This window comes from Haliotis cracherodii, unplaced genomic scaffold, assembly GCF_022045235.1.
Source record: "Haliotis cracherodii isolate W230 unplaced genomic scaffold, xgHalCrac1.p SCAF_6, whole genome shotgun sequence".
In the NCBI taxonomy this organism is placed as follows: Eukaryota; Metazoa; Mollusca; class Gastropoda; order Lepetellida; family Haliotidae; genus Haliotis; species Haliotis cracherodii.
The window spans coordinates 1,398,495-1,424,964 of NW_027266319.1; the positions used below are offsets into that span (position 1 = coordinate 1,398,495).

General features: G+C 42.9%; 2 protein-coding genes across 2 annotated transcripts; both read right to left on the reverse strand.

Moving 5' to 3' along the window:
• Window positions 1–4,092: 4,092 nt before the first annotated feature.
• On the reverse strand, window positions 4,093–10,422 carry LOC139445876 (uncharacterized). Its single transcript, XM_071227110.1, has 7 exons — window positions 10,248–10,422; window positions 7,424–7,626; window positions 5,576–6,101; window positions 5,216–5,338; window positions 4,831–4,929; window positions 4,554–4,664; window positions 4,093–4,209 (listed from the first exon to the last, which is right to left on the reverse strand). Exons 1-7 carry the CDS (start codon window positions 10,420–10,422, stop codon window positions 4,097–4,099), a joined length of 1,350 nt encoding a protein of 449 aa, XP_071083211.1. The 3' UTR covers window positions 4,093–4,096.
• A 7,713-nt stretch (window positions 10,423–18,135) lies between these two features.
• LOC139445718 (ragulator complex protein LAMTOR5-like) lies at window positions 18,136–26,303 on the reverse strand. The gene is made up of 4 exons (XM_071226923.1): window positions 26,215–26,303; window positions 21,219–21,280; window positions 19,604–19,721; window positions 18,136–18,439 (listed from the first exon to the last, which is right to left on the reverse strand). The coding sequence occupies exons 1-4, from the start codon at window positions 26,247–26,249 to the stop codon at window positions 18,382–18,384; spliced, it is 273 nt and encodes a 90-aa protein (XP_071083024.1). The 5' UTR covers window positions 26,250–26,303; the 3' UTR covers window positions 18,136–18,381.
• Between the last annotated feature and the right edge of the window lie 167 nt (window positions 26,304–26,470).

Here is a 26,470-nt window from a genome sequence, read left to right on the forward strand (position 1 = left end):
TCTGTGTGCTTGAGTCAACTTCTGGAGAAAAACATTCTGAGTATGTCTTTTGCATATTTTGGTAGTTTGTCTGATTCGATGAAATGCGAGAGAGATGCGTAAACACGCCCTTGTCCCCTTATATACAACCTACCCAGCCACTGGAAAGCCCTCGCCAGTCTATCGGCAATAGAACAAAAGAAGTTTCTGTAACATACTATCACTGTCAAGATGGGAAGTTTACACACCACATCAGATTCTAAATAAGGTACTTCCTGACGACTGATCACTGTCCAAACACAATGCAATGAGCGTCTACCGAATCCCAACAGAAACAATGCAACACGGCTACAATCAGTGTTGAACAATAAAATACACTGTCATGTAACAATATTTTCAAGTTGACGTTACTAGATACATATTATTTTGACGTAAGTCGTGACTGTTAGTGGGAAGGCTGGCGTCACCCTCTCTATCAAGAGCCTGCATTTCATTTCAACAGACTGCCGAAATCGTGTTGTACCACCGTTAACAAATCGACACATTTTAGCCAATGGCGTTTTCAGATGAACCAACGTCACGCGAACGTCAACGTAAGACAGCACGACAGATTTGGGGGTGGGTCTCTGATGATATGGGGCGGGGGTACAGTGACTGCCTCCGGGGTAGAATAGGTCTTCAGCAATCCAGGCTTTTCATAAGAGGCGACTATGGTTCTCTAAAGAGGCGAATAACGGGATCGGGTGGTCGGGCTCCCTGATTTGGTTGATGTATGTCATCGTATCCCAATTGAGTGGATCGATGCTCAGGATGTCAGTCACTGGATCGTCTTGTCCAGTCTCGATTTATTAACAGACCGCCCTGATATAACTGGAATATTGCTGGGTGAGGCGTTAAACAACAAACAAACAAACACACACAATTACTGCCAGAACACCACTGCACATTGTCCGTGGAAGGGTCACTGGACAATTACTACCGAGACGACATTTTGGCGCCAATAGTTGTGCTTCTTGATCAGCATGCTGGTACGTGTTTGGTTTCCAAACGATAACTTTCGTGTCTACAGTGCACGTGCACTACCTCCAGCAGAAAACATCACTATTTACCCATAGAGCACGTGATCGGGATACGTGTTTGCCAACGCTAAAGGCCACCCGCTACGTTACTGAAAATGAGCCAGGCGCTGCAAGAGAAGTGAGGTGAGATGAGGTGAAATGGGATTTAACGTCACGTTCCAGATTGTTACACTTATATGACCGTTCACACATCAATTCCTCTTTGACCGATCATGGGGACATGACCCCTTATTGGTCAGGTAATCTTAAACGATCCTTTTTTCACTACATACGCTTGTCGTCTTCTTGGATGTTTGCTCCTATATAACAGCCAACATGTTCTATGGATTGCTCAGACACACCTGGTCCATGTTCGTATCCACCCAATACCATCACTCGAAACCTTTTTGTATTTCTGTGATCTGTTATTTCAGGATATTCCTGTAGAATGGCAGCCACCTCAACTGCCCATCCTTGTGGTTGTGTTTATAAAATAATAAGTTGTGTAAGTTGCTAAACTCCTTACACAAGCTGCATGCTCAAAGCGCTAACATTACTACCCCGGTCAATGGATCAATATGCACTCGATGTTTTCATTCTCAGCTCCCCGGAGAGTATAAAACCCAAGCTGCCTGTGGGGCGCTTAAAGGTTAACAGCTACATTTCCCTTTCGAGCAACCAGGTACCCATTCACTGCTGCGTGGAAAGGGGAGGGGCATTTCGGAGAAAGTCACTAGACAGAGGAAACACCACGTGTGCTACACGTGCTTCAGTGTGGGCTAGGACCGAATCCCTAGGAACTTAAGCGAGCCGTATGCATACCCAAAGGGTCTCTACAAACAGGTTCATGTTTGATTACAGAAGGCTCATATGCCTTTACTGCTATTAATTTTGAAAGAAAGTTCTACCAACAATTTGAAAGTCTTTGGAATGATTGTAACTGAAATGCCTACCATCCCAGAAAAGCCAAGATGGCAAACCATTGGCATGTCATGTCTGGATATTGCCACCGCGTTGGACATTAATCATACTGTAATCAGTCGACTCATTCGAAAATACACATTGACTTGACACAGGTGGGACTTGCCGAGATCAGGACGTCCACGAAGATCAGTGCCAGAGAGGGCAGGATCATTGTGCGTCAGCCAACGGCTGCCAACTTCAACTTGCACTGTTCTTCGTCATCGCTGCCATACCCACACCAGAGTGTCCCTCAGCACCACCAGGCGTCGACTGAATGCAGCAGGACTAAGGGCCAGGAGACCAATAAGACGTCCACTCTTCTCACCCCAGCACATCCGGGGCCCTTTAGCCTGGTGTCTGGCTCGAGCACTCTGGAACTTGAGGTCATAGAGGAGGATTCATGGATCTGACGAGAGTCCACCACAGTTATTGCACCACACTGATGGGTATGACTCGTGTCTGGAGGCAAAGGGAACATCTTATGATCAGCGCAACATCCAGGAAACAGTGGCATGCGGTGGCGGCTCAGTGATGGCGTTGCTCCTAACTTGACTTGGTTGATAGTTCAAGGTTCATGCAATGGACGACAATGCCCGACCACACCGAGCACGAGCTGTGACTGTCTCCAGTACAATACCATGGAAACTGCGAAGCATCTATGGGATCATTTGGGTCGTAGGGTTAGAGCCAGGGATCCTCCAGTACAGAATCTCCGCGAACCTGGCATTGCATCAGGAATAGCAACACATCCTTCAGTTGAGGATCAGGCGTCTGACTTTGAGCACGACGTCTTGTGGATGTGCCCCGTGTATGGGGTAGCTACACAAGATATTGACTTACTCTGTTGATCATTTAGCTGTGTATCCGTGATGATCCAGAATATAGGGCTTCAGCAACCTACAATTGCCGTAAAATGTGATCGCATTTAAATTGCGTGGATCAATGCTCATGACGTCAATCACTGGATTGTCTGGTCCAGACTCGAATATTTATAGACCGCTGTCATATAGCTGGAATATTGATGAGTGCGGCGTTAAACAACAAAAAACATTTAACTGTGACACTGTTTACTAATCTCTTGTCGTGTTCTTCACACGATGTGTGCTCGTGAGAATATATTCTCTACACGTCCAAACCGGGTTCAAACGTAATTTCCGATCATAATGCATTGTGTGCAGGCCACGTGACCCATTTTGAAAACCATACCGTGTGGAAAAGACATATGGACAGCTCCCTTTGAATAAAAATGTTCGTTGATTTTGTTTGTTGAATTATTTCAAACTGTCTATTAGTAACCCCTTATACTTCAAGACCATGCAGTGTCGAAAACCCCTAACAGTGTGGTATCAGCAGGCAAAGAAATGCCAGGGGGAGAAAACGGTGAAGTCCAGGCGCATACATTTAACGTGGCCAAAGTGACTGCGTTCTAGAAACTAGTTATTTGACCTAAACTGACGGCAAAAATAACTTTGCCACTTGAAATAAAATCGCAAAAACTTAAAAAAACATATATGTTCAAACTAAATAATGTAAAACACATCGTCCAAACAAAACAATGTTCCATGCAGAAAGTTATAGACGTTCTCGGGGCGGTTTTGGGGGGAGTTTTTTCTGTATTCAGAAAATACAAAAACGTGAAAAACACGTGCATGGGCAGGCTAACTACACGTGCAATAAGAGTATATACATGAAACGAACAAACGGCCAAGAACAGGCAGACCCAGGGTAACTATGCACAATTAGGACCGATACTTGCATACATTGCTTCTCCGGAATCGTGTCACAGAGCTTCACCTATTGTTCAAGGATACTGTCGATATAGAGAGATGTAAAGGGTTCTCGTCCAGTGTCGATGTAGACATATGTAAATGGTTCTTATCTACTGTCGACACAGACGTATTCAAGAATATATTTGTTATATATTGTCCAGACAAGTGGTGGGACCTGTGTAATAAGTTGAAATAGCAGACAATCAGTGTAGGTCATGTGTAATAAGTACAAAGAGAAAGCATACGACCGATGCAGTAACGTTTTATTTCAACATCGTACATCATGCTGTACTGCATCACGTGCACAGGGGTAATTCTACATCTCCATCACACAATAGGGCTGCTTGGCAGGTGAAGGACGCCGTCCAGGACGTAGATGACGCCGTTGGTGGCGTGAATCACGTTCAGGATGCGGGCTTTGTTGAACTGCTGCACGTGACCTGCAATGTATTTACAACAGAATGGTTTTCTAGTCTGTAAAACAGCAAATAGTTTGAAGTGCCAGGAAGAGAAGCCTTTAATTATGCTGAGGTCCTGCAGCTTTACAAGTTGGTACTCTAGGATTGACCAGGGACAGACGGACCACGGTATTGGGTCTTTCAGGCAGTGAATATGGCTGACAACAACGTCTTCCACGTGTCTTCAATGTGTACTGGTCTTGTGTCTACCATGTGTACTGGCGCGTGTCTTCAATTTGTACGGTCCTTGTGTCCATCGCGTGTACTGGCTTGTGTCTTCATCGTATACAGGCCTTAATTTGCGTCTACCATGATATGTGTCTCACCGTTCTGCATGCCGACGTGGATACGATGTCCCTCTAGGGAGGTGAGCATGTCGTTCTGATGCAGAGAGGTGGGGGCGTGGATGCCGTCAAGGACGTGGTACATCATGGTACCTGAAAATACCAAACGTTGCACACATCACTACTGTGTACGATATTGTCATTGGTCTTTCAATACAGCTGGACCTTTGCTGGAGGTAAATATCATTACAAGAAACATCCAGTTACTATTAAGTCATGTGCGGATGATGTGCAATGCCCAATAAAAAGATGCACGTACTCTCCAGGAATTTGGCGTGATTGTCCAGGTTGTTTCTGTATGCTGTCGGGAGCTTGCTGAACGCTGCATTGGTTGGCGCGAGGAGGGTCACTTGAGGCCCTACAGGAAGAGACAAGGTCAGCAATACGTGTTTTATCATTGTATCTTAACATTTACGCATCTCCACACAACGGTAGGGGTTGTGCGATAAATCTCTTCTCCTCAAAGGATGATTTAGTTCAGTCAATAACGGAATGTGTTATATCAGCGTGGCTTATACTAATGATTACATACTTATACTCTCAGAACAAGGAATGGGGCAAAGTCAAGGATTATTGTACACTTTGACAAGAAAACTATTCCAAACAGTGACACAATGTCTGAAAGAAGTAAGTTTGTTACTTACTCTCGAGCTCGCTCCAGACGCCAGATTTCATCAAGTCCGCAATCAAGGTACTGTACTGACCATAGCCCTGGCTTAAAATATGAGTGATGCTGCCATGCGTCATGATGCCATGGGTACCGTTGCCTTGGGTACCGTTCCTATATTGAGTACAGTTGATACCCCAGAACCCGTTGAGGCATAATGTGCCGTTGCCATGGGTACCGTTTCCATGGGTACCGTTCCTATAGTGAGTACAGTTGATACCCCAGAACCCGTTGAGGCATAATGTGCCGTTGCCATGGGTACCGTTTCCATGGGTACCGTTCCTATAGTGAGTACAGTTGATACCCCAGAACCCGTTGAGGCATAATGTGCCGTTGCCATGGGTACCGTTTCCATGGGTACCGTTCCTATAGTGAGTACAGTTGATACCCCAGAACCCGTTGAGGCATAATGTGCCGTTGCCATGGGTACCGTTTCCATGGGTACCGTTCCAATAGTGAGTACAGTTGATACCCCAGAACCCGTTGAGGCATAATGTGCCGTTGCCATGGGTTCCGTTTCCATGAGTACCGTTCCCATGTTGAGTACAGTTGATACCTAAGAACCCGTTGCGACATAATCTGCCGCTGGCATGCACAATCGGCTGACTGACAATGTTTGTAATTTGTGTGTAGTTTCCATGGGTACCGTTGCCATGGGTACCGTTGCCATGGATAGTACAGTTGACACCCCATGTGCCATTACGACACAAGACATATGCTTGACGGCGGACTTGTCCAGACGTGTTGTTAGTTTTGTTCACCAGTCCTGATCCCTCCAGTATGACCTTGCTCACAAGGAAGATGAACCCGTTCGAGGCTCGCTTGTTGAATTCAGTGATAGTGACGTTGTTCACAAGCACTGCCTGCATGAAGATAAAAGGACAGACGTGCTAGGCGTTATGCAACATCACCGTGGACGACATCTACATCACTCTAATGACATGGGCATTATCTGAAACTCAAGTCTTGTCAGGAGTGTGTTCTAAACAGCGTACACCTTCCCCTTTGTGGGGTTAAAGTACAGAAATCTACACGACAGCGTTTGTCGTTCTTCCTTACCTCGGTCTTAGTGGGGTTAAAGTACAGAAATCTACACGACAGCGTTTGTCGTGCTTCCCTATCTCGGTCTTAGTGGGGTTAAAGTACAGAAATATACACGACAGAGTTTGTCGTGCTTCCTTATCTCGGTCTTAGTGGGGTTAAAGTACAGAAATCTACACGTCGCGTTTGTCGATCTTCCTTACCTCTGTCTTAGTGGGGTTAAAGTACAGAAATCTACACGTCGCGTTTGTCGATCTTCCTTACCTCTGTCTTAGTGGGGTTAAAGTACAGAAATCTACACGTCGCGTTTGTCGTTCTTCCTTACCTCGGTCTTAGTGGGGTTAAAGTACAGTTTATGCCTACCTTTTCTTAGTGTGGTTAAAGTAGAGGGATCTCAGCTACAGTGTGTGTCGTTCATGCCTACCTTTATCTTAGTGGGGTTGAAGTACAGGAATCTTGGCGACAGTGTGTGTCGTTCATGCCTACCTTTATCTTAGTGGGGTTGAAGTACAGGAATCTCGGCGACAGTGTGTGTCGTTCATGCCTTCCTTTATCTTAGTGGGGTTGAAGTACAGGAATCTCGGCGACAGTGTGTGTCGTTCATGCCTACCTTTATCTTAGTGGGGTTAAAGTACAGGAATCTCGGCGACAGTGTGTGTCGTTCATGCCTACCTTTATCTTAGTGGGGTTGAAGTACAGGAATCTCGGCGACAGTGTGTGTCGTTCATGCCTACCTTTATCTTAGTGTGGTTAAAGTACAGGAATCTCGGCGACAGCGTGTGTCGTTCATGCCTACCTTTTTCTTAGTGGGGTTGAAGTACAGGAATCTCGGCGACAGTGTGTGTCGTTCATGCCTACCTTTATCTTAGTGGGGTTGAAGTACAGGAATCTCGGCGACAGTGTGTGTCGTTCATGCCTTCCTTTATCTTAGTGGGGTTGAAGTACAGGAATCTCGGCGACATTGTGTGTCGTTCATGCCTTCCTTTATCTTAGTGGGGTTGAAGTACAGGAATCTCGGCGACAGTGTGTGTCGTTCATGCCTACCTTTATCTTAGTGTGGTTAAAGTACAGGAATCTCGGCGACAGTGTGTGTCGTTCATGCCTACCTTTATCTTAGTGTGGTTAAAGTACAGTTCATGCCTACCTTTATCTTAGTGTGGTTGAAGTACAGGAATCCACCCGACAGCGTCTTTAGTTTCTTGTTCCGGATCAGCTCGGATCTGTTGTAGGTTCCGTTGACTGAGTGGAAGAGGACAAGCTGTGCCAGCAGAGTCTTGTTGCGTGTGATGTTTTTAGACAGACCCTCGAAGGCCGCGTTGTCTGGCACGAACAGGGTGAAGTTCCCGGCTGAAACAAGACGTAGCTGTTCAGAGTCTCTTGTCCAAGGTGCGAACGTTTCCATACAAACTGACTTGTGTTCTCCAAGAACAAAACAACATCCATATCGCTATACAGGTAAACACACGCAACAAAACAACATCCATATCGCTATACAGATAAACACACGCAACAAAACAACATCCATATCGCTATACAGATAAACACACGCAACAAAACAACATCCATATCGCTATACTGATAAACACACGCAACAAAACAACATCCATATCGCTATACAGATAAACACACGCAACAAAACACTTTCCGTAATCACAGGACATTGCCAGTGTCGGATACCGACTATATCATACGTATTTGTTATGAAACACTATCAAATAGTAATGATACCAGGTGTTCCAGAAAGGGGAGCGTATCCTGTCACCCGTCACAAATACGTGCAAAGGCAAGTCAATTGTTCACTTTACAAAACAGGGAACATATGGTCCCAATAGCGAACTGCATCCGACATTTTGTTCCTGATGCGTCAAATTTGGAACTGTTATTCACATGCATGTCTAGCACATATATTTTTCAATGCGTTACTGAAGCCTTGAATGCTGCAACCCTGATACAGATACTTTTGAGCAAAAGTCGCGTGACCTTCTTTAAAATCTTAGGAGAAAGAGCATGCTCGATTGTAACTGTTAAGTTTTGAAATGTAGCTGAAGTCATGACACTCGTTACACAGTCTTGTGTGGGGAGTTGTTTGTCACTCTGAATCTGTATGTGTCACAGTCAATGTCAAAATCAGGCTATATGTACATTGACTGATTCTCTCCGGCAATGTACATATTGACTGAGAAATGATACAGGGTTTTCGGTGGTACGAGAGGGGAGGCAATTCTGCTTGTCAAGTCGTGCAAGGTGGGCACATTCGAAACTTGTTGTAGATCGTATGTGCTACTTCCAAAAACCTGTACTGCGAACATCTATGTTGTCATTTTAAAGCAAGTTTCTGACTTTTAATTGGATCAGACTTATAAACTATAGTTGAACTCGCATAACTAGATCGTGGACTCATCAATATTCATATTAATAATATCGAAAAGTGTGAGGTCTGTGGTCAGAGCCTTGTCTCATGTCCGAGTTCCTTCCAAGTGTAGACATCATGTTCAGGTTCATACAGCCCACTACTGTTGTAAGTGATTCATGTGTTACAGTGGGAAAAACAGACTGAGTGCTATTACCTCTCGACATGTAATTTGATGTACGTTTCTTGTTTTGTATTATTCTTGCAAAAGTAAGAGTGATCAGCTAGTGACGTCAGCCTCATTGAATGTGTATACCTATCGTGGAGGTCACGTCCAACTAAATGGTTCATACATACGTTTCCCACCAATATAGCAATATATTCCTGCAAACTAATTACAAATGTGGGCCCACTAAGTCAATCCAATGAAGCTTAGCTATTTACAAATATGGGCCCAACTGTTTCGATCACTACATATGACAGAAAATGGTTATCAGAGAGTCAACCTCATAAACCTTCGAGATTTGTAAATGTTGTTTCTCCTGCTCTAATCGCCAAGACGGAAATAAGTCGGCCCAATTTCAGAAATTTATTTTCAGCGCTAAGCCAAACCTAATGAAGCTTGACGAGATGCAAACGTTACGTTCTGTATTTTCTCGCCACTTCAGTTATATATTTTCTCGTAATTGTGATTTTCTTTTCCTTGTTATATTATGCTTATTTCAAAAATAGGAAATTTTGAATGTTTTCGATTACTTTTTCGTAATTTCGATTATTTTGTCGTTATTTGAAGATTATTTATAATTTAAATAGCAGCAAAATAAACGAAAAACTGAGAAAAAATATAAAATATCGAGGGTTTTTTAAATAAACTTGAAAAAACAAATAAACAATTTCTCATTATTCCAGTATTTTCCTGAAAGTTCGTGGTTTTTCACAGTTCGCTTAAAAAAATACTTGCCTTCAAAATTGTGTACTTATATTTTCGATGATGCATCTTGTATTTACTTATCGGATTGTAAACCTCGAGAGGGAACGAATGTTTTGTCCGCCGTCGCTCAGCGTAATGGCGGATAAAAAATCTTTACCGGTCCGGTTTCCAACTCGATAAGTAAATATATTGTTGAACGACTTGTGTCTGAAGACAAGTGTTTTATGACGTGAGAATCATGTTGCATTTGCCGTTAGATCATAACGCATGCACTTTGCTGAAGTATAATGCAGATGCAGATTTGGATCGGGGATCTATTTGGAAAACACAATGGGACAACCGGTAGCTCTGTGTAGTGATAAGTCAAAATCAAAATGTGTTTAGGGAGCAGCACGGTTACAACAGCAATTTTTTTCCAATGCTATCGAGATTTGTGTTAATTAGTATTGGGGATTCGAGAATCAGAGTAAAACATTAGATGATGTTCGGGAGGCGGTTGACAACCTCACAATTGGTGTCCATGGGGATTCCTAATTCTTGCCTCAATGTTCTATACCCTACATCTAATTCAGACCGTATGATTGTCAGTACTTTATCGTCTACGTTACATTGACAAAAGTAAAACTACAATGGTCAGCCTCAAGAACCACTCTGTAACAACCTGCCTACAACCATGCATTGACGTACCCTTCCTTGTGAAGTTAGCTGTCAGGTTGGCTTCGTGAACGAAGTGGGCGAACTTCGTCGCCCCCAGGCTGCGGGCAAGAGGGATGAGTTGCTCCAGTTTTTCTCGGCGGAAGGGAAGAGACATCACCACCCCGAGCACCGTGGCCGCCACTAAGCTGAGGAGAAGGGACTTCATTCTGCAGGAGTAACTATCAGGACAGATCCAGAGCAGCCTTTATATTGACGAGAATTTTTTTTTATCTAACGTTGGTTTTCTTTTCTTCTGGTGTAATTCGCAGAGACAATCACGTGATTGATAAGACACGGTATATAAAGGTAGGACGTATATTTAGACTTATTATTTTCATGTGCTGAACTCATGTTAGATACATAGATATGGAAAATTTAGAACTTAGGAATAGAAATACGAAAAGGCAAGTTAATACACTGAAAATCTCGTTCTTATTCATACAGACCCTGGTCGCACCACATGACGACGCGTAGTGTGTCTTGACCAAACCAATGATAGGTGCAAAGTTTCCACATATTGAACAAAATAATTCTTTACATGAAGATGGTAATGGTAAAGCTAATTTATTAAATAACTACTTTGGGGGATGGCGGCGGTTGAAAATCCAACGTATGAATATATATGTGACTCCTCTAAAACTAATTAAAATTGTATAAGCTTACAAACATCAAATTAGAGCTATCTTTCTGTTATGTGGTACAATTGATTGAGGACAAGCTACCGTTGTTTAATAGATCTGTATTTAACATGTCTTTATCAAATTCCATCTTTCCTGATGGGTGGGAGGTTTCTCCTATAGCCGAAACATAAATGGAACGAAGTTCATGATTGCAAAACAACAGACCTGTAGCCCTTCCTCGTTGATTGTCCCAAGTGTTTGAGACGTGTTTTAGACAAGAATGGACTGTCATCTTAAATGGGGCAACAATAACGTCATTGCAATCTGGATTTACAGAGGGGGGTTCAACATCATATCAAGTTACTGCTTTGTATAATTTTATAGCAAAGACATTTGATAGTAGTAAACAATTTAGAGCAGACTTTTGTAATATAAGTAAAGCATTCGATAGAGTTTGGCATAAGGGATTATTGCATAAATTGAGAGTATGTGGAATAAGGGGTTATTGCATAAATTGAGAGTATGTGGAATAAGGGATTATTGCATAAATTGAGAGTATGTGGCATAAGGGATTATTACATAAATTGAGAGTATGTTGAATAAAGGATTATTGCATAAATTGAGAGTATTTGGAATAAGGGGTTCTCTTACATCATGGTTTGGAAGTGGCTGAAACAATAGAAGACAGTGTACTGTAATAAATGGCTACAAGTCCGGTGTTTAACCAATTCTTGATGGAGCTCATCCAGGGTCGGTTTTAGGACAATTATTATTTTTGGTATTAATATATGACATAGTTGATGATATTAAGTGTAATATCAAATTATTTGCGGACGACACTTCGTTTTTATTGATTATCCTTTACCATCGAGTATATATCTAAGTGACGATTTACAAATGATAGATAACTGGGCCAAAATTTGGAAAGTATAGTTTTAACCAAATAAAACAGAATCAATTCTAGATTTCTAGAAAAGAGCCGAAACTGCCTTTCCTGACCTTTTAAAGAATAACTGTTTTTTTCCCGATGTTAGATAAGGAGTCAGTGGAGGTGGTTCCCATGTCAGATAAACAGAGGGTGGAGACGGTTCTGATAGATTATAACCCTGTCTAATGGCTGCTGTTTACCTGTTTAAAAGATTAGACGAAGCGGGTTGATACCTTCTGATATGAGATAAAGATAGCTTCTCACTGCCTTTTTATCAGGTGAATACTGAGTAAGGACATAGAGTTAATATTTATATATACATGTTGATATGTTTTCACAAGGTAGGATTAATGTACAAAGATAACAATATAATGAAGACGCCAATGAGATTCACAGGAGAGAAGCAAATTACAATGACGGTGATTTGGTTGGTTGGTTGGTTTGTTGTTTAACGCCGCACTCAACAATATTCCAGCTATATGACGGCGGTCTGTAAATAATCGAGTCTGGACCGACGTTTCGGTATAGATCCTTATACCGTTGTCAAGCAAGACTGTGACAATGGTATAAGGATCTATACCGAAACGTCGCTTTTGTTATCCATAACTTGTGTCTACTTAGTGGTAGCCTCTTTATCATATAATATCATTCTTTAATTCTGTGTTGGAAAATCGCTTTCCCTCTCTCACAATCATTACCTAAACATTGCGAGTTTTCCTGGAATGCGCGCATTAATATTTATTACGTCACAGGGTAAATGATGTGTCAGTCGGACAGTGACAGTAGCCAATATAGTTCCAGCTGAAATCTGTTTCTTATACACTGGTGAAGCAACATATACCTAGTCCGCTAGAGTAAGTGCCCTTGGTCAAAGGGAAGCTACTCTAATCCTAGTCTTTGAGACGTCACGGTCACGTTCAGACGTTGTTGACAGTAAGCCTGTCCTATCATAACGTTTAGAAGTGCAATCAGATGTACACAAAGCGACAAAAGGAAACGATGTTACAATTCAAACATATTTCGGCCAAATCCAACTATTCTAATTTGTGGAAAAGGTTTCAAGCCGCAGAGGTCTACAAGCACAGATATGGCTACTGATCCCGCTTGGCTAGGCCTATAGTGCCCTCGCAAAATTGTTTCGAAATTTAGGCCTATATCTCCAAAGTTGCCCAAACTTATAAAATATTGTTTTTTTCCGTTGGCTAGATCCTAGACAAGATCGTCTCATTACATTGTTTTCACTAGGTTCAAATCTGCTCCTCTTACAAAAGAGAATTCCGTACAATAACAAGAAGTCGGATTTGAACATGTACCGACTCTATGATTTGTTTGTTTTTCAACGCTGCACTCAACGAGTCTATATAACGACGGTTTGTAAATAATCGAATCTGGACGTGACAATCCAGTGATTGACATCATGATCATCGATCTACGCAATTGGGATACGATGACATGCATCAATCAAGTCAGATCACCCGATCCCGTAGGTCGCCTCTCACGACAAACACGGTCGCTTTATACGGCAAGCATGGATTGCTGAAGACCTATTCCAGAATTAAAGGCTACAAACCCTTTCCACATTCATAAGAAATCTCTGCCAAAAACAGTCAGACTATATCATGAGCATGTGTTTATGAATCACTATCAAAGAGTGATGATAAAGGGTATTCGCGAAAAGGTGACCGTATCCTGCCCCACACAAACACATGCAAAGGCAAGTCAATTGTTCGTCTTTAATAAAACACGGGGACTTAAGACATGAGTCAAAATAGAGAATAAGCAAGGCGTCCTGTGAAGTGTGGCCGACCATTTGATATTCTGGTCTGGATGTGTGTGTGTGGTGGTGAATTTGTATTGATACCAGAAAGCCATACAACCAACTACATATACTCAACAACAAAAGTTCCTGTGACACCAATATTTTAGTGTATTTTTTCAAACAAGTAAAGTTTGGTTTTCAATATTGAAGTACATGTATGGAATCAAGTCACAAAAACGCAACTGCTACAGAAAAGCATGCATTCCATGCAAAAGATGACTTTTATTCAAGCCCTATGCATTTCACTACCCAAGAATGGGTATAAAAACATGTGCATTTACGGGATTCCATATGCATTGTTACGTCAATCATTGTGTCATGGAAGAAGATCGGTTCTGGGGCAGCAGCGTTATGGCATGGGGTGGGATTACAGCAAGACAGAGGACCCGTTTGGTAGAGGAAAAGGACAGCGTTACCGCGACGAGATCATCGGCCCTGTTGTTCTACCGTTTTTGCGTCGTCATGGCCCAGGCACTACCTTTCAACATGACAACGCCCGGCCTCATATTGTTCGACTTTCTCTTCAACAAAACAACGTGAATGTCATCCCCTGGCCGACTCGCTCTCCTGATCTCTCACCAATCGAGCACATGTGGGATGAGATTTGATCGGCGCCTTCGACGTCAACCACGTGTTCCACAGACACTCCAGGAACTTCGAAAGATGCTCCAGCAGATATGGACAGATATCCCACAGGAATTTGTGCGCCGCCTGGTCCATTCCATGAGACGAAGATGTGTTGCTTGCATCGCAACCAGAGGTGGACACACACGCTATTGATTTGTAAATTGACATTTTGGCATGTTCATGGTTTTTTTTAATGAAATCACGCATTTTCTGAAGTCAGTATGGCAAATGAAACCATTTGAACACTTACAGGAGTCTTTTATCTGTTGAAAACCGAAATTGTTTCAGATTTGGTAAAAAAACTCATAACTTTGCATTAAATCTTATTCAATGTCACAGGAACTTTTGTTGTTCAGTATATATATTCACGCTACCAACCAACGAAATGAACCCTTTGAAACCTTGTTAAAAGCAAGCTGGTTGACGGATGGGCCCCCAGGTGTACTGGCCAAGTGTATTTGGATGATGCATGTGCTGTCATGTGTATTTGGATGATGCATGTACTGTGTGGTGAGTTGTCTTCAATAATCACATCATGTAGTTTATGAACATTTTCTTGACGGTCTTCCTAATCTTGATAATCTTCCAGGCTCTCTTCCCCTACGCTGCCCACTCTTAACAGTGCCAAGGGAAGGATACCTAAAGTTGACACCATGTCCGAAAGATGGCTGTCGGGAGATACTTGATGACCGCCACGTTTTGTTCACTTACAACACAGAATACCTTGTCACTTTGATGCCTGCAGAAACATGTTGCCTAATTGTGTATTTTGTTCAAATGCTGTCTGTAGGCATTGAAAGTATAGTACTTAATACATGCAAACTGTTAAGGGTGTTCTTTACATGCTTTGTAGCGTGATCAATTTCTCCGGGCGATACTCCGGTGTAGACAGTCAACATCTGTACTTCATCATACAGCAGATGATCTCCAGACAGATGTCTTACACTCCCTCCCACGCCCCTGACAGATGTCTCCCACGCCCCAGACAGATGTCTCACACTCGCCAGACAGATGTCTCACACTCACCAGACAGATGTCTCACACTCACCAGACAGATGTCTCACACTCACCAGACAGATGTATCACACTCCCTCACACTCACCAGACAGATGTCTCACACTCCCTCACGCTCTTGACAGATGTCTCACACTCCCTCACACTCACCAGACAGATGTCTCACACTCCCTCACACTCACCAGACAGATGTCCCCCACTCCCTCACACTCACCAGACAGATGTCTCACACTCAGCAGACAGATGTCTCACACTCAGCAGACAGATGTCTCACACTCACCAGACAGATGTCTCACACTCAACAGACAGATGTCTCTTACTCACCAGACAGATGTCTCACACTCACCAGACAGATGTCTCACACTCACCAGACAGATGTCTCACACTCATCAGACAGATGTATCACACTCCCTCACACTCACCAGACAGATGTCTCACACTCCCTCACACTCTTGACAGATGTCTCACACTCCCTCACACTCACCAGACAGATGTCTCACACTCATCAGACAGATGTATCACACTCCCTCACACTCACCAGACAGATGTCTCACACTCCCTCACACTCTTGACAGATGTCTCACGCTCCCTCACACTCACCAGACAGATGTCTCACACTCATCAGACAGATGTATCACACTCCCTCACACTCACCAGACAGATGTCTCACGCTCCCTCACACTCACCAGACAGATGTCCCCCACTCCCTCACACTCACCAGACAGATGTCTCACACTCATCAGACAGATGTATCACACTCCCTCACACTCACCAGACAGATGTCTCACGCTCCCTCACACTCACCAGACAGATGTCTCACACTCATCAGACAGATGTATCACACTACCTCACACTCACCAGACAGATGTCTCACGCTCCCTCACACTCACCAGACAGATGTCCCCCACTCCCTCACACTCACCAGACAGATGTCTCACACTCATCAGACAGATGTATCACACTCCCTCACACTCACCAGACAGATGTCTCACACTCACCAGACAGATGTCTCACTCTCCCTCACACTCACCAGACAGATGTCTCACACTCACCAGACAGATGTATCACACTCCCTCACACTCACCAGACAGATGTATCACACTCCCTCACGCTCACCAGACAGATGTCTCACACTCCCTCACACTCTTGACAGATGTCTCACACTCCCTCACACTCACCAGAGAGATGTCTCACACTCATCAGACAGATGTATCACACTCCCTCACACTCACCAGACAGATGTCTCACGCTCCCTCACACTCACCAGACAGATGTCTCACACTCCCTCACACTCACCAGACAGATGTCTCACACTCACCAGACAGATGTATCACACTCCCTCACACTCACCAGACAGATGTCTCACACTCCCTCACGCTCTTGACAGATGTCTCACACTCCCTCACACTCACCAGACAGATGTCTCACACTCATCAGACAGATGTATCACACTCCCTCACACTCACCAGACAGATGTCTCACACTCCCTCACACTCACCAGACAGATGTCCCCCACTCCCTCATACTCACCAGACAGATGTCTCACACTCACCGGACAGATGTCTCACACTCACCAGACAGATGTCTCACGCTCACCAGACAGATGTCTCACTCACCAGACAAATGTCTCACACTCACCAGACAGATGTCTCACACTCACCGGACAGATGTCTCACACTCACCAGACAGATGTCTCACGCTCACCGGACAGATGTCTCACTCGCCAGACAAATGTCTCACACTCACCAGACAGATGTCTCACGCTCACCAGACAGATGTCTCACACTCCCTCACACTCACCAGACAGATGTCTCACACTCACCAGACAGATGTCTCACACTCCCTCACACTCACCAGACAGATGTCCCCCACTCCCTCATACTCACCAGACAGATGTCTCACACTCACCGGACAGATGTCTCACACTCACCAGACAGATGTCTCACGCTCACCAGACAGATGTCTCACTCACCAGACAAATGTCTCACACTCACCAGACAGATGTCTCACACTCACCGGACAGATGTCTCACACTCACCAGACAGATGTCTCACGCTCACCGGACAGATGTCTCACTCGCCAGACAAATGTCTCACACTCACCAGACAGATGTCTCACGCTCACCAGACAGATGTCTCACACTCCCTCACACTCACCAGACAGATGTCTCACACTCACCAGACAGATGTCTCACACTCACCAGACAGATGTCTCACACTCCCTCACACTCACCAGACAGATGTCTCACACTCACCAGACAGATGTATCACACTCCCTCACACTCACCAGACAGATGTCTCACACTCCCTCACGCTCTTGACAGATGTCTCACACTCACCAGACAGATGTCTCACACTCCCTCACACTCACCAGACAGTTGTCCTCCACTCCCTCACACTCACCAGACAGATGTCTCACACTCACCAGACAGATGTCTCACACTCACCAGACAGATGTATCACACTCCCTCACACTCACCAGACAGATGTCTCACACTCCCTCACGCTCTTGACAGATGTCTCACACTCACCAGACAGATGTCTCACACTCACCAGACAGATGTCTCACACTCACCAGACAGATGTCTCACGCTCCCTCACACTCACCAGACAGATGTATCACACTCCCTCACACTCACCAGACAGATGTCTCACACTCCCTCACACTCTTGACAGATGTCTCACGCTCCCTCACACTCACCAGACAGATGTCTCACACTACCTCACACTCACCAGACAGATGTCTCACACTCCCTCACGCTCTTGACAGATGTCTCACGCTCCCTCACACTCACCAGACAGATGTCTCACACTCCCATGCTCTAGACAGCTGATCCTAATACTTCCAATAAAAACTCAGTGAAAAACCTGATTACATAAGTGAAATATTTTTAATTACATTCAGTAAAGCTAGCACGTCTGGACCTGGTATCTTCCCAAGGCAAGGGAGTTGTCTATAAAAGTCAAGCAAAGTATTGCACGGAAAAGGAGGGTCATTCCTTTATTTCAGGAGACCATGTGGGCTCACTGGCACTATATACACAGACAGCTGGCATTACCGACATTACAAAATGATTTGTTGAATAAACATGATTGAGTTCGGAGTGACGGCATGACATCACGTGGCCTTGAATACCGCAACTGTCAGATTGTCACAGCTCTTGATGAGGACACTCCTGCAATGAAAGACACATACATATCAATACTAAACATCAAACATGTTCCTTAGTCAAACACACATCCCTTTCACTACGTGTCCTCAACATCAAACACGTCCCATACATCAAACACATGTCTTAACATCAAACAGGCGTCCCTGACATCAAACACGTCTTAACATCAAACAGGCATCCCTGACATCAAACACATGTCTTAACATCAAACAGGCATCCCTGACATCAAACACATGTCTAAACATCAAACAGGCGTCCCATACATCAAACACATGTCTTAACATCAAACAGGCATCCCTAACATCAAACACATGTCTTAACATCAAACAGGCGTCCCTAACATCAAACACGTCTTAACATCAAACAGGCGTCCCATACATCAAACACATGTCTTAACATCAAACAGGCGTCCCTAACATCAAACACATGTCTTAACATCAAACAGGCGTCCCTAACATCAAACACGTCTTAACATCAAACAGGCGTCCCTAACATCAAACACGTCTTAACATCAAACAGGCGTCCCTACCATCAAACACATGTCTTAACATCAAACAGGCGTCCCATACATCAAACACGTCTTAACATCAAACAGGCGTCCCTAACATCAAACACGTCTTAACATCAAACAGGCGTCCCTAACATCAAACACGTCTTAACATCAAACAGGCGTCCCTAACATCAAACACGTCTTAACATCAAACAAGCGTCCCTAACATCAAACACGTCTTAACATCAAACAGGCGTCCCTACCATCAAACACATGTCTTAACATCAAACAGGCGTCCCATACATCAAACACATGTCTTAACATCAAACAGGCGTCCCTACCATCAAACACATGACCCGTACATTCAACAACTAAGAAAACTGACAAAGGAAAACGCTCACTAGAACCATACACAAGTTACATTTGATTTCAGAGATGGTGTGGTAGTGAACAACCTTAGTTCCAACATTGGTGAACCTTAGTTCAAACATCGGTGAAACTTAAACTGTTTCAATACTAGTTACTAGGCAATAAAACTGCTCTCCTATCTGCCTTTTTCTGTAAATCAAATTGTAATATCCCCGTGAAAACATGGACTGTCATGTAGAGTTTCGGCTTCAATCGGCATTTGTCAATGGAGATGGTGATGTCGTGCACTTTAATATAGCCAAGCTCACCCTGCTTCAGACTCGATGCACACCACGGGACTGGCTGCGCTGGAAGGACCCAGGTCACCCGCCATGGCCGCCAGTGTAGCAATGGGCCCCGATGAATGCTTGGGTGCACTGCCCTTAGCTGGAACGCAAAACATGGGACTAGCTAAGAGAACCCAAAAGTTATGTGAGTGAGTGAGTGAGTTAGGTTTAACGCCGCTTTTAACAGTATTCCAGTTATATCATGGTCTCAGACGGTTACCACTTCGGTGAAACCCACGAGCAAAGGTATAAGGCTGACAAACCTAGAAACATAATCTGGACGAACCGGGATTCTAACCCACAATCATAGGTTTCTGGCGTGCCCAAGGGATGCAACTCTGCAAGCAAATCGCGGCGCCTTAGATGACTGGGCCACCCTTGCCCCCACAATAGTTGTGTAGTTCACCTGACACAAACACTGAACATGACACACGCAGGGTTGGGTTTGTTTGTTTGTTGTTTAACGCTGCATTCAGCAATATTCCAGCTGTATGAAGGAGGTCTGTAAATAATCAAGTCTGGACCAGATAATCCAGTGATTAACATCATGAGCATCAGAGTTGTAGCGATTCACTATTACCTACAATATCATTCCTGTGAGATCGCGAGACACTAAAAACAGAACAGGAACAAGGAAAATATACAACCTCATGGATAACAACTTCTGGTTGATTGCATATACAATAAACTACGTTTATAACGAACATGTTTATAACGAACCCGCTTATAACAAACTGACGGATATAACGAACATATTTTTTGGTCCCAACCATTTGCTGTTCATACATGTATATATATGCTTATAACGAACTTTACACTGAACTAAAATCAGTGGTCCCTTCGAGTTCATTATAACCGTACTCGAACTTGAAGGGACCACTGATTTTAGTTCAGTATAAAGTTCGTTATAACCGTAGTTAACTGTAGCTATGTTCGAAGTATTTTTTGGATGTATTATCAAGCTGGAGTGACAACAGTCAAGTGATATCAAATTTCTTCTCTGATCACTTGGTTGTTGTCACTCCAGCTTGATGATGGTGTAAGAATCTACATCGAAACATCGCTATATGCAATAAACCAGAAGTTGTCATCCATGAAGTACGTGTTCTTACTTACTAGAACTCCAATCAAACAGATAGAAGAGGAAGTGATGGAGTTACCTCTCGTAATGGCAGAAGTAGCAGAGCGCCACTTGTCAGAATGGCAAAACACAAGGATGAGGTGATAGAGGATGCACCCACTAACTATCACATTTAATAACCATCCCTTCATTTAAAACCGTTTTATTCTAGTTTTTTCTTGATAACCAGTTGTTGTTTTTTAGATAATAATGAATAAATGTCTCTTGGATTTAGAGTTGTATTTCAGTCATTTCATCATTTCTTACAATTTGATGTATTGTATCGTGATAAGCGTTGTATCGCAAAATCTACACATTTGGGATGCGATGACACGCATCAACCAAGTCAGCAAGCCTGACCACCCAAACCTGTTAATCGCATCTTACGACACGCATGGGTTGCTGAAGACCTAATCTGACCCGGATCTTCACGGGCCTGCTGCTTTGTGTAGTGCACATGTACTGATGTCGACTCACCGCCCAGACAAAGCCCGTGTCCATCTGTGCACAGCACTGCAGCCACACCAGGCAGCTTAAACCTGGAAAAGAAATGACATTCTTTCTTCCTCCATGGTGAACTGCATTCATGGGTTTGGGGAATTCAGGTGGCTCATTAGAGTTCTGGGGTCATTGTTGGGATGTAGGATGACAAAGGTGTCATCAACTTTGCAGAAACAGCAGAGGGGAGTTATTGGGGATGTTACAGCTCCCCTTCCTTGATGTACTCGTACAGAAAGATAATAATGACAAACTCCAGACCACTGTTTATCGGAAACCTACCCACACAGATCAATACATACACTATGCCTCCAAACATCCACCTCAAGTCAAGAAAGAAATTGTTTCAACCCTAGCAAGATGAGCTCACAAAATCTGTTCCACGAAGCAACATCTAACTACTGAACTAAGCCACCTCAAACAAGTATTTACACAGTATAACCACTATCCTGAGCAACTTGTACAACAGACGATACTGAACATCACCAGGAAATCTCAGAAATCCCCACGTCAACAGTCTGCACCCTTTGTGATCATCCTCCCCTACTTTGGAACAGTTAGCCACAAAATCAAAAGACTCTTAAAGAAACAGGCTAACACTGATGTAGTTTTCAAGAGAAGTCACACCATTCAGAACACAATTAAAGCCACAGGGAAACCACCATCCAGCCACAAGCCAGAACCATCAGGAGCAGTGTACCACATTCTGTGCAATTGTGGACAAGCTTACATAGGAGAAACATCTAGGCCCCTCAAAACCCGAATAAAAGGACATCAAAGCTCAGTCTCCAAAGATGACTCTAAATCAGCTCTATCAGACCACATCCGTGACAACCCAAAACAGCATCCAGTGGAAGAGAGTCACAGCCCTCACCACCAACCTCAAAGACTTCAAAATCAGGAAACTAAAAGAAGCCATCAACATCAATCAACCGTGACCAATACCCCCGGCATACCATCAGCTCATCAAGGACCCCAATCAGCCATAATCATGATAATCCTGTTGTTTATATCACTGGCTTCATCCATTGCTTATGTCACTGACTTCATCGATGATTGTCATCACTACCCTTGTGTATACATAACAGGCTTCTCTACTCCAGTATAACAATATCTACTCTACTGTATAAACATTGTTTCCTACTTGTATAGATACTTGTCAACCACACTCTGTATATCACTTGCTTGATAACAGTGTTAGAACCTACAACGAAACGTCACTCTTAAAGGGGCACTGATCTAACGCAATTCCCCGGACTGGTTGCTGCCTTTGTTATTGTTTTTTTCCCTGTGAGTACCCGGATGATACGCAACGCAACTGAGCGTGACCAGAGACTGGACTACCGTCTGCAAGGACAGCTAAATGAACTTGGAGGCTGGAGGCAATATTTGTTTTACGCATTTTTGCATATACACTGATTGGTTAACTGTGATCTATAAAGATTTCGACAAAGGGCACATGTTAATTAATTTCTTCAGCCTAAACAAAGAGACAAAAAGAACGGCGGAGCTCGTCGGATCTTGTCATTTGGAAATACCCCAAATGGTTATAGTTTAATACTAAAAAAAGTATTCATGCAGTGAAAGCATTTTTGGGTTTTGGATTGCGTCGATAATACGATTACTACTCCCTTGTTGTCATCTACGTTTTCTCGTCTAACCCTACACTTGTGTATTTGTCGTCATTCACTTGATGCTCAGTTAATGAATTTATTACAGGTACAATTAGTGGTAACACCACTTAGATTACCTGACAAAGGTTCCCATTTGGCATTTATTGTGTCTGGGGTAATTATTCAATCTAAATCCAGGTTTGAAGTGAGGTGAAATGTGTGTTATGTAATATGCACGTGGCAGCCAAGCAAGAGATGAATGATCAGTTGATTTACTTTTTTTTGTAAATCAAGGGATCGTTCCTGGTCATCAAAGGATTAACAGAAAATATGTTGATTGATTAATCACTGTTATCTTGCACAGTGGATATGTCAAAAGTCAGTGTTTACATGTCTAGGTTTACTAAAACAAAGGGAATACACTAATATCAGAAGTGCCGATGTAAAAACAACATACTTTGTTCAAAGGGTTAACTGATAATACGTTGATTGATTGATCATTGTTATCTATCACTCAATGGAACCGTGGACGTTATGAAAATAGTTGTCACGTGGGCTTTCTCACCCGACCCTTGAGACTTGACACCTATGTGAAACACCTGAAACAATCCAAGTGATCGGTTGAGAAACGAACACGGGTTATAATATCCCAAAACGATATATCTTTTAAAATATTTGATTGTTACTGAGACACGTGACATCGAATTAGTTTCTTTGTACAGCTGCAGACGAGTGGGATATTGTTCCTTTGTGTGGATATTCACGGATACATTCCTCGAACAAGGAAGCTGCCTAAAATTTATACACATAAATTTGGTGGGTTGTAATTATGGTATTTGCATTTTGTTTTCCTTCATTTGAACGGATTCGTTCTTGTTTCTCTACGCCTTGGTTGGGAAATCCTTCAATGCATGATAGACGTTGTTTTCACCAGTCTTTTCCTTTGTAAGCGTGTATATATTACCGTCGATTTGTAAAATGTGATTCTCTCAGGCAATTTATAAAATGTGTAAATATTTCAGCCATTTTGACTAAGAAATCTGTCCAGATTGATTAAGACATCAAAAGGGTCTACAAACATCACAACAGATTATTATGTAGGATTAGAAGCCAAACAACATAGAAATGTACTTTTCAACGAAATGTTTTTCAGTCACTTTGTAAAATATTTAGAAGTTTAATAAATATGTTACACATTTTGACAGTAAAAAAATATGCACACTATAAAAAAGCAATGCTTAGGTGAAATATTTACTTCGTGTTGCAAGTAAAAATAGTGTAAATGAAAATCGCAAAATTACCAAGCAAGTGACTTATCAAAACTTCGTCACCATTACCGATGCTACCCCCAAAGATACCTACATTTCCTTATTATCTCGAAAACTGTATTTCATTTTGATGATCAATGTGACCATACACCCTTATTACTACCGGTATCCATAAAAGTGACCAATGCGCTTACGAAAGGCGCAGCAGAGGTCACGAACTAGTCTAGATTTCTGCTATACATCCGGGTACTCACTGGGAAAAAACAATAACAAAGGCAACAACCAGTCCCGGGGAATTGCGTTAGATCAGTGCCCCTTTAATTGTAAAAAAGAAGTTGTTTATCCACAAATTCTTATCTTTACTTATATCTCTCATGGTTTTTGAGTTCTGCTTCATGGTGGGGGATAATAAACTATAATTACTAAAGCCATTATCTGAATGTACAAAACATAATGAAACCTACATTTTTCCAACTTTGGTGAAACCCAGGAGCAAAATTAACAATCAGTCATTCAGATTCTGGCACAACAGAGGGATGTGACTCTGCATATAACAAATGAGTGTTAGGACAGGCTCACTGTCTACCTGGTGGATGAACACTACTGGTGTAAGGGAGATAACTCTCATTGCTGGAACACAAACACTACTCAAGCTCCTCACAGCAAGTCCATTTGCCGAGCTCTCTATACAGTTACTGCCACCAGTCAAAGCTTCCCACTGTGACAGGTGACCACAACCATGGAGTTGAACTCACAACCGACTTACCGTTATGTTTACAAACAAGTGATGACAGCTGTGACGCCAAACACTCTTAACCCTGCTAAAATATTTTCTTACAATACCAATTACATGAGAGTGGAAATATAAATTCAAATGGACACACAAAGAAAATAATTTACCTGGGGTAAGAGTATTTTGCGTCATGACAAACCTCACGGTCAGTCAGTTGCAAGTTCAACTCCAGGCATGGTTGAGGCCACCTATTACAGTGCATCTTCCTGAGTCAAGGGAGTTAACGGACTATTATAGTCCAGTTTCCACCCTTCCCGAACTGGGCTGGAATCATGGAGTTTTATTTTGGTTGGACTAACGAGTCTATGCATAGTCCAATCAAACTCGCGTAACATAATGGACCTCCGGTTTGGGTCAACAGCTGTGCAAAGTTTGGTCGATTGCAGGATTTGTAAAGCATGTGTATCGCCAACTCGGCATCAACAGATATTTTCCAAATCCTTTCATGTTTCTAATCAAGCTGCTCACTTGATTTGATGCACTTAGCAAAGAAACAAAGATAGACCCGTTTTATTACAATATAGATCTTGATTATCAATCTGATCATCTTCACTGGACGCCGACATTTTGTTTGAAGCAAATGCCAGTGATATGAGAGGTGGAATCTCACTGGTCAATAGTAGGGACATAGAAGGGACATAACTTGTAATAGCCACTGGTGGGCCACGATCGAACCCAGAAATTCCAATCAAACCGGACTTTTGCAGTCAGTAACATTCTTGCCTCAGGAAGCTGATCACAATGGGGTGACTTGACTGGTGGCAGGAACAGTATAAAGAGCTCCACGAATGGACAATTGCTTTGACGAGCTTGATACAATAATGATGTAAGTGAACGTGAGTGAGTATGATTGGAAGTGCATGCGGCCCAATTTTAACTTGCAGCACAAACTCAGAAACATACAACTGTCAAACATGATAAAGATGTTTGGAAACTCGCACCACTTACTTCATATCCCTTGATATCACTTGCTGATCAATACTATCTTGAGCCAAAGACGTACATACGTCTTTGCTTGAGCTATCTTGTCACTCAAAAATCTAAATGTCAATCGACAAAGAATTATGATGACACAATCTATCGCCGCTGTCGGCCAAGGTATAACAAAACAACGTTCTGCTGATTAGGGCGAGTGGTCAGTAACTTAGTCACCTGTTGGCGTCCTGCGTGAACAGGGTGTTGCCGACCTACTATCGCCGTAACAACAGTAACGTTAATCACAGATATATATAAAGCAGTTAATCGTGATGAGGAAACTTATTCGTGTCCTCGTCAATGTAATCTGTCTAAGTGAGTCTCACGTTTCATCCATGTGTTTTTCTAGGCCTTTTTCCATTTTACCCACTGGCTCTCGAACGTCGCGCAATACACTTCCGTATTTTTACTTCCTCTGCGGAAATGACGTCAGCGGAGCTAAAGTTAGGATTTGACCGTTCAGGGGTGGGAGCGTCCTTTATCATAGATAACATTCTTCATGAGAAAAGACATAACTTAGCCAAATAGACATTTATATATATATTTCATTAAATGTTGGCAATATTTAATCATTAAACGTAT

Bases quoted from the DNA above. Each gene is read 5' to 3' on its own strand.
- LOC139445876 (XM_071227110.1), bottom strand. From the start codon at position 10,422: ATGAAGTCCCTTCTCCTCAGCTTAGTGGCGGCCACGGTGCTCGGGGTG. The intron at 6,102-7,423 runs GTAGGCATGAAC...ATCTTCATGCAG, and splicing joins TCAACCACACTAAGATAAAG to GCAGTGCTTGTGAACAACGT. The intron at 5,339-5,575 runs GCAACGGCACAT...ACGGTACCCAAG, and splicing joins CCATGGAAACGGTACCCATG to GCAACGGTACCCATGGCATC.
- LOC139445718 (XM_071226923.1), bottom strand. From the start codon at position 26,249: ATGGAAAAAGGCCTAGAAAAACACATGGATGAAAC. The intron at 19,722-21,218 runs GTGAGTCGACAT...TTTGCGTTCCAG, and splicing joins ACACGGGCTTTGTCTGGGCG to CTAAGGGCAGTGCACCCAAG. The intron at 18,440-19,603 runs GTGAGCTTGGCT...CTTTCATTGCAG, and splicing joins TGCATCGAGTCTGAAGCAGG to GAGTGTCCTCATCAAGAGCT.